The following is a 9118-nucleotide window of genomic DNA, read 5'->3' as shown; positions in this document are numbered from 1 at the left end:
AGATGCCAACGGTGACAGTAAACAATCAAATAAGCCTGAATAAGTTATAACTGTGTTCAATCACTGGCACAGAGGTCTGCATCAGAAGATCAACATACACTAAAAGTTGATAAAACCTAAATTACTTAATTTTCTAGACTGGAGTGTGAACAATGAATTAATATTTTCCTAATATTAATTGTAAATCTGGAGTGTGAGAAGTCAGTGGGAGTGACCAGCATTTTCACTGCATGAAACAACTAATGACATTCACACAGGGCTGTGAGTGCGTTACAGGTATCATCACCAGTCGACCTGTGACTGTAAGGAGCGTTCACACGTGGATATTATCAGACATTAATATCTACACTCATTCATTTAAATACCTAATACGTACAGCGAACATACACAATGAGTAGTGGAAAATAGTCCAGAAATGAACTGGGAGGCAACAGACCTACCCGAAGAGTTCTAGCTTTTCAGACAAAGAATGGAGCTGATTCTAGCAGACCAAGACATAACTTATCAGAGAAAAGTGGCTATAAAAATCAAGATTGCTGTAGGCAATGAAGGCTTGCGTCGAATCAATGCATCGGGGCTATCAGAGACCGATAAAGAAAAACCACAAGAGCTATGGAGACTATTAGAGGCACAGTTAAAGGTCAATATTAATTTTCGCATACACCACTTAGAGCTAATGCGGTACAGGCAGAAACCAGATGAAACCAGAGGGACAAAGCCAAAAATTGCGATTTCGAGGAAGCTGAGTTAAATGAGCGAATCATGGAGCTAGTGATTGCGTCAACTCCAAGTCTCGAATTCCAAAAGTCATTGCTAGATCAACCGAAAGGTTACAAGGTCAAACAAATTTTGGTAGAAGGTCGTAAAAACGAGGCAGTCGCTGCGAGCCGACAATGTCTTGAGACACTACACCCTAAACAGAATATCAATTCGTTCAAGCGTAACCAGGGACGAAAAGCGTGTGGTAACTGCGGACGTTTCCACAAACCTCGTCAGTGCCCTGCGTATGACGAAGAGTGCTGTGCCTGTGGCACCAAGGGCCATTGGGCCAAATTCTGTCGTAAATTGAAAAATGATCATAGTCGTAAACAGAATCGTAGATCAGATGACCGAAGATCCGACATGGTATCTGATGATCGTAAACCAAAACATAACAAATCACGATCAAAGTCGAAAAGTCGAAAGAGTAAACCGATAAGCGAAATGGACATAACACATGATACTACCACAGATCATGATCATTATCAATCTACAGATAGTCCATTCAATGTAGCACAATTCGACACCATACACACTAATGGACCACACACAGTTGTAAATCTAGAAGGTACTGTAGCATTTGCTAACATTGACATAATATGCCCACAGAGAGTAGGTCAACATAAGCTTTACCTAAAAGTGGACTCAGGGGCAAATGCTAACACTATCGCCCTACGTACCGCCAAAGCAATATACGGTCCAAAGTGGGAATCAGTAGTGAAACAAACTGTTATGGGATATTTAGGCTGAATACCCAGACTAGCACCATGTGTATTCAATGTATATGCAAATCATAGCGTGCCTGTAAGCAGCGCCCTCACATGAGATGCTAAACAACATGACTTCAAGGTGTTATTGTACGATCACGTCTCCGTGTGACTTCTTTAGCTTATTGTGCTCCTTATAAGCTAACATGGTGTCAGAGTGATGGATAAAAATCGGTTCTACAATCATGAACTGTGTTGATGCACATTTAAAACTGAGAGAAGGGTGACTTTTGGAATGAAATCGCCGAACCTGTACTCGTCGAACTCGTTGTGTGGAATCGCGCGACGTGTGTAGCAGTGGACTTCCGATACCGGTGAGTTACCGAGAGACTGTGTACTGTACCTACCCTAATACCGTAAGTACATGCATTCTGGCGTACGAGTGACTGGTTGAAGGAATATTCACTAGAATAAGATGGCGTTGTATCAAATTCCCCCGCCCACACCTATGGTGTGCAAAGGAAATACAGAGAAAAACTGGACTAATTTCAGAGAGACGTGGGATGATTATTTCACGGCGACAGAAATGGAGAGAAAGGAGAATAAAGTCCAGGTGGCCACATTAAAGACAATAATGGGGCAAGATTGTAGAAGCGTGTTGGCTGGTCTCAAAGTGTGTGTACCGGAAGGTCAAGTCCTTACTTGTCAAATGATATTGGACGCACTGGAGAAACATTTTGTAGCAAAGAGGAATGTGCTGTATGAAAGATTTATGTTCAATGCAGCAGAGCAGCAACCTCATGAAACGGTGACACAATTTCTTGAGCGATTGAGACAGCTTGCCAGCACGTGCAAGTTTCGTGACGCCGCACTGGAGGAAATGATCCGGGATCGCCTGGTGATGGGCAGCCGCGACCAAGGGGCCAGGGTCAGACTTTTCCGGGAGGAAGAGTGCACCCTAAATAAAGCATTTGACACTCTAAAAATCAGTGAGGCCACCACGCATCAGCTGAAAATGATGACTAATGGAGAGCAATCCCTTCAGGAAGTCAACTTCGCCAAGAGTAAGCCTGCCAAAAATGAAGGCCGACACCAACAGAAGTTGAAAGGCAAATGGAAAGGCAGACCTGATAGCTCAAAGAACTCAGCTAAGAACAGCAACGCTTGCAAGTATTGTGGGCTCAAGCACAAAAAAGGTCGTGATAATTGCCCAGCCTATGGAAAAGAGTGCTCCAAATGCAAGCGCAAGCATCACTTCGCTAAGGTCTGCAAGACCACATCGGAACAAGTACATGCTGGCGATGATGTAGCTGAACTCAGTTCAGAGGATGACTTTACTTTCACCCTGGAAGAGGTTAAGCTGCTGAATGATACCCAAGAAAAAAGAATCTTTGTGAGGGTGGAAGTTGGAGACAGAGATGACAAAAAATCAATACGATGCCAGGTTGATACGGGAGCAACTTGCAATGTAATGCCGTATCAAACGCTTGCTAAGCTGGAAGGGATAGATCGCCCGACATTGAATCCCTCCCAGTCAAGGATAAGGCTGTATGCAGAACACTCCTTCCTAACAGTTATAGGAGAGAGGGACCTGACGTGCTACTTCCGTGGAAAGTCATACAAACTCCACTTCAAGATAGTCGAAACCGCGAAGGAGATCCCATTGATTAGTGCTGAGACATCTATAAGGATGGGAGTGATCAAGGTCCTAGCGAAGGAGGAAGTGCACAATATGGCCCAGTCCAGAGACCTCATCGAGGAATACAAGGATGTATTTCAAGGACTCGGGATGCCTGCCGGGAGCATACAAATTGACTATAGATGAGACAATCACTCCAGTAAAACATCCGGCAAGGCGAGTCCCAGTGCATATCAAGAATGACCTAAGAAAGAAGCTGACTGAGCTAGAAGAAAGAGGGATTATAGCAAAGATCTCGGAACCAACCGATTGGATTAGCAGTATGGTAGTTGTAAAGAAGCCTCAGAAATTGCGCATATGCCTAGATCCAAAAGATCTTAATAGAGCCATAAAGAGGCCACACTACCCCATTCCGGTCATTGATGATATCCTTCCAAATTTAGCCAAAGCCAAGGTCTTCACAGTATTAGACGCCAAGGATGGCTTCTGGCAAGTAAAGATGGACGAGGCCAGTAGCTACCTGACAACTTTCTCCACACCGTTCGGGCGTTACAGATACAAGCGCATGCCATTCGGGATTTCCTCAGCACCCGAGGAATTTCAACGTAGACAGCATGAGATTATTGAGGGCCTGCCAGGAGTTGAAGTCATAGCTGATGACTTCATAGTGTTTGGCTCAGGCGACACCAAGGAAGAAGCACTTGCTGACCACGATAGGAACTTAGAAGAGTTCCTTAAAAGGGCTCGTAAGGTGAATCTGAAGCTCAATAGGGCCAAGCTGAAGCTGAGACAAAGTACAGTGACGTACATGGGCCATAAGCTGTCAACAGATGGATTACGTCCCGATCCAGAGAAGATTCGAGCTGTCGTGGGAATGGCACCCCCAGCAGACAAAAAGGGTGTCCAAAGGCTGCTAGGTAGTGTTACCTACCTAGCCAAGTTTCTTCCCAGGCTTTCAGAAGTAGCAGAGCCTCTCCGGAGACTGACAGATAAAGAGGCACACTTTGAATGGCTCGAATACCACGACCAAGCTCTGGGAGAAATCAAGAAGATGCTCACACAGGCACCTGTGCTGAAGTACTTTGATATAACACAGGAAGTGACAATTCAGTGTGATGCATCAGAAAAGGGTCTTGGAGCCACACTCTTACAGAATGGACAACCAGTGGTCTTCGCATCCAGAGCTCTTTCAAGAACGGAACAGTGTTATGCACAGATAGAGAAGGAGTGCCTCTCCATTGTGTTTGCTTGTGACAGATTTGCACACTATATTCAAGGCAAGAAGACAACTGTCGAGACTGACCATAAGCCCCTGGTGCCAATCTTTGGCAAGAGTTTGCACAGAGCACCAAAAAGGCTTCAAAGAATGTTGATGAGGCTACAAAGATACCAGTTGCAGCTACAGCATAAGCCAGGAAAAGATATGCACATAGCTGATTGGCTGAGCCGTGCTTACTTACCCAATGACAGGAAAGAATCCAGGATCTTTGACGAACTCGAGGTCATCAACCAGATGGATCTCTTGAAAGTAAGTGCAGCCACTGAGCACCAACTGAGATGTAGCACCGGTACAGACCAACAGCTTCAGGAGCTAATGTTAATGGTCCGACAAGGATGGCCAGACAACAAGGAGGCTGTTCCTGGTAGCATCCGGGAGTACTTCAATTACAGGGATGAGATTACAGCCCAGAATGGAATCTTGTTTAAGGGACAGAAGGTGATCATCCCTATGGCACTACGAAGTATGATGGTGGAAAAAGTGCACAGGAGCCACCTAGGAATAGAGGCCTGCATCAGACGGGCTAGGGACACACTTTTCTGGCCTGGAATGGCAGCCCAAGTCAGAGAAAAGGTGGAGCAATGCCCTACATGCAATTCCATGAAGCCCAAACAGCAAAAGGAAACAATGATGTCAGCTGAAATACCAAGCAGGCCATGGAAGGTTGTGGGACAAGATTTATTCCATGTGAATAACAAGGATTATCTGGTGACGGTAGACTTCTACTCTGACTACTGGGAGCTGGACCAGATGGATGCCACGAGAGCCGGAGATGTTGCCCAGTGCACTAAACAACATTTCGCACGTTATGGCATCCCGGAGCGAGTCATAACAGACAATGGACCACAATTTGTGGCCCAGGAATACGCCCAATTTGCAGCAGAATGGGACTTTGAACACGTGACAAGCTCACCCAGATACAGCCAGAGCAATGGAAAATCTGAGTCAGCTGTAAAGATAGTAAAAACGATCATCAAGAAAGCTGTGAAGGAAGGTAGCGATGTCCAACGAGCAATACTGGAATGGAGGAACACTCCTGATCCTGATGGAGTGAGTGCTGTCCAGAAACTGATGTCAAGACGCACTCGTACAGGCCTTCCCACACCAGACGTACTACTAATGCCTCATGTAGTACCAAATGTTCCTGAGCAAATCAAATTGAGAAAGCAGAAGGCCAAGCTCCAGTATGACCGAGGGGCTAAGGATCTACCAGAACTTAGAATCGGCCAAGGTGTACTTCTACAGCCTGATCTCCCTCACCAACCCTGGAGACAAGCGGTGTGTAGAAAGATCCTTGGCGACAGGTCATACTTGGTACAGACGGATGACGGCCATCAATTTCGACGCAACCGCAGGTTCCTGAGAGCAACAGCCAACAGTGCTCCTGAGGCACCCTCTACAGAGCCGACAGAAGTTGAGCATCAGCGACAACGCACTCGCCTTCAGTCTTCATCTGAGGAGCGTACTGGCCGTAGCAGTGCCATTGAGCAACAGGAAGTAACCCAGGAATCTCCACCTCCTACATCCCGTGGAGGTAGACCACAGCGGCAGAAGAAAATCCCAGCAAAGTACAATGATTTTATTCTTACTTAGGATTCAGAAACACATTGGTTCATGTGAGGATCAACCGATGGAGCAATCATTTTGTTTCTACTTGGATCAAATTGTGTCTTTAAACGCAGGGATAACCACTTGAATCGTCTAGGAATGAGCGTCACAGCTAGTTAGGCAACCTGAGCCACAACGGCGGGCAGAATAATCCCGAGGCTCATGGTTGGGGATTGATACCTTCGCTCTATCATCCCATCTTGTTTATATTATTTTATTTTGTTATAGTGTTCGATAGTTTAGCAAAAAAAAAAAAAACAATTTGTGAATTCAACTGTCTGAGTTTGGATCATACCAATGAAAAGTGATTAAAAAAAAATGCAAGTTAACTTACACGGCTGGCAAGATTTAAGACAAAGAAAGAAAGGAAACTACATCAAGATTTAGATCAGATTGAACATAGACACAACTATAGCCAACAGTCTGGAGAAACACGTGGAAACAAATGACTCATAAAACACTGGACAATATTTTAATGAACACGTTTTATTATGTTTCATTCCCAATTTTGATTATTGTAAAACAAAAAAAAAAGAAGGAAAATCCATGGCGCTAGTTTTGGTTCAAAGTTACTGATAATTTTGGTTTTGAAAAAAAAAAAATAAAAAATAAAAAAATTGTTGACAGAGGGGTATTATGGAACATGTGATATTGTTGTAAAACAAAAACAAACAAAAAAGATAAAGAAAGGGAGATGTTATGGGATATTTAGGCTGAATACCCAGACTAGCACCATGTGTATTCAATGTATATGCAAATCATAGCGTGCCTGTAAGCAGCGCCCTCACATGAGATGCTAAACAACATGACTTCAAGGTGTTATTGTACGATCACGTCTCCGTGTGACTTCTTTAGCTTATTGTGCTCCTTATAAGCTAACACAAACAACAGTAAAACTTATAGCTTACGGAGAGACACCAATTCCATGTAAGGGTACACTAGACATAAAGTGTAGATACAAGAGTACAAAATTGTCAACACAGACATTCTATGTAGCAGATGTCAAAGGTCCAGTGATCCTAAGGTTGTTAGGTTGCACTGACCTTGGAATTATCACAATTCACTCAATGCACAACAAAACACCTACACCCAATCCTAAACCTAAACAAACGCCTATCACAAGTGTAAGGGATCTCAAACAAGCATATCCGAATCAGTTTGACGCTATTGGTAGTTTCCGGGGGAAGGCGATGCTTCATGTCAAGGACAACGCTAAACCTACCATAGACGCACCCTGCAAGTGCAGCGTACACTTGAAAGACAAAAACAAGGCGGAACTGGACAATATGGAGCAGCAAGGAGTCATCAGAAAAATCGAGTATCACACCGATTGGTGCAGCTCCATGACCACTGTTGTGTAGAAAGATGGCTCCATCAGGATTTGTCTTGACCCCAGGAAATTAAATTATGCACTAGTCAGGATATCTTCCAGCAGCATATGGATAGGATCGTCCAAAATGTGCAAGGCTGCATATGCATCGCAGATGACATAGCGATCATAGGAAGAACGGAGGAGGAACACGATAGGAATCTCTACTTACTCATGGAGACAGCAAAGTAAGAAGGCTTGGTTGGTGTCCAACAGCTCCAAGTGTACTATCAAAAAGGAAGCCATCAACTTCTTTGGTTCCAAGTATCTACCCGGATCCGAGCAAGGTAGAAGCTATCACATCAATGCCATCACCCAAGGACAAGGAAGATGTTCAGAGAAGCCTAGGATTATTCACATACCTAGCAGCATACATTCCTAACTTCTCAGAGAAGTCAGCTCCACTTCGAGAACTTCTACACAAGGAAGTACCATTCATCTGGGATGATGATCATGAACATTCCTTGAACAGCCTGAAACGTGCAGTATCATCAGGTGCATGTCTACAATTCTATGACCCAAGGAAAGAGACAACTCTTGAGGCAGATGCATCGATGAAAGGGCTAGGAGCATGCCTGCTCGAGGAAGGCAAACCAGTTGCATTTGCATCCAAAAGTCTTTCCACTGCACAGTCCAACTATTCCAACATAGAGAGGGAAACCTTAGCCCTAGTGTTTGGTATCAACCGCTTCCATACATATCTGTTCGGGAAGGAATTCACCGTCATAACAGATCACAGACCATTGGAGATGATATGGAAGAAACCTCTTAGAAGTGCACCACCACGTCTACAGAGATTGCTTATTAAAGTCCAAGGATACCGATGTCAAGTCAAGTATTGACCAGGAAAAGACATGATTCTTTCCGATACCTTGAGCTGACTTCCTTATCCCAAGGAAGCACGCAATGTTCCGCTAGATGTCAGAGTGGAATCCATCTGCTCTGAAGCCGAAGATTCACACCAGATTGAATTGATATTCTTCGGACAACACAAGAGAACAGAGCTTCAGAGAGAAACGGCTAATGATCCCGTTCTCATATCACTATGGCAAATAGTCACTCAGGGATGGCCTGAGACCATCCAAGAATTGCCGACATCCCTTCGTCAATTTTGGTCTTACAGAGATGAAATCGGAGTATCACACGGAGTACTCTTCAAGGGAAGTCAAGTCATCATACCGAAGACACTAAGGAATGACATCCTTAGACACCTAGGACACATGGGAATCGAAAGCACAAGGCGACTTGCTCTTGAGACAGTGTTCTGGCCAAACATCAACAAGGACATTGATCAGTTGATAAAGCAGTGTGAAACATGCCAGAAACACCAAGCAAGACAGCAGAAAGAGCCGCTGCATCCCCATGATGTGCCACCAGCACCATGGACCAGACTGGGAACCGACTTGTTCATGCTCAATAGACAAAAGTATTTACTCGTCACTGATTACTATCATCAGCGTGTTCAACTAGATTTTAATTGAGATCAAAACAAATCATCACCCCTCATTATCTTCTTCTTCCTCTTCCTCCGCTTAATTCGGAGATGAAAACAAATCATCTCCTCCTCTTCGTTTTATTCATTTTTGTATGTGTAGCTGTTACCAAAAAAATTTAACAGCTGTTTTCGACTCGCCGTAAGGGAAATGTGACTGCGCCATGTAAGTAGTATCCACGATAGATATACACTATTTAGATACTTTAATTACTAAGTAGATGCATACATCAGCCTCCATGATGACATGAGCTGGTTCTAGTTA

General features: G+C 44.1%; 1 protein-coding gene across 1 annotated transcript; it reads left to right on the top strand.

Annotated features, from left to right (window-relative positions):
- Positions 1-3427: 3427 nt before the first annotated feature.
- Positions 3428-5977, top strand: LOC135153232 (uncharacterized protein K02A2.6-like). Its single transcript, XM_064095651.1, has one exon. The coding sequence runs from the start codon at positions 3428-3430 to the stop codon at positions 5975-5977; it is 2550 nt and encodes an 849-aa protein (XP_063951721.1).
- Positions 5978-9118: the final 3141 nt, after the last annotated feature.

The sequence above is a fragment of the Lytechinus pictus genome, chromosome 2 (genome assembly GCF_037042905.1).
Source record: "Lytechinus pictus isolate F3 Inbred chromosome 2, Lp3.0, whole genome shotgun sequence".
NCBI lineage: Eukaryota > Metazoa > Echinodermata > Echinoidea > Temnopleuroida > Toxopneustidae > Lytechinus > Lytechinus pictus.
This window is presented reverse-complemented; position numbering and strand designations above follow the sequence as displayed.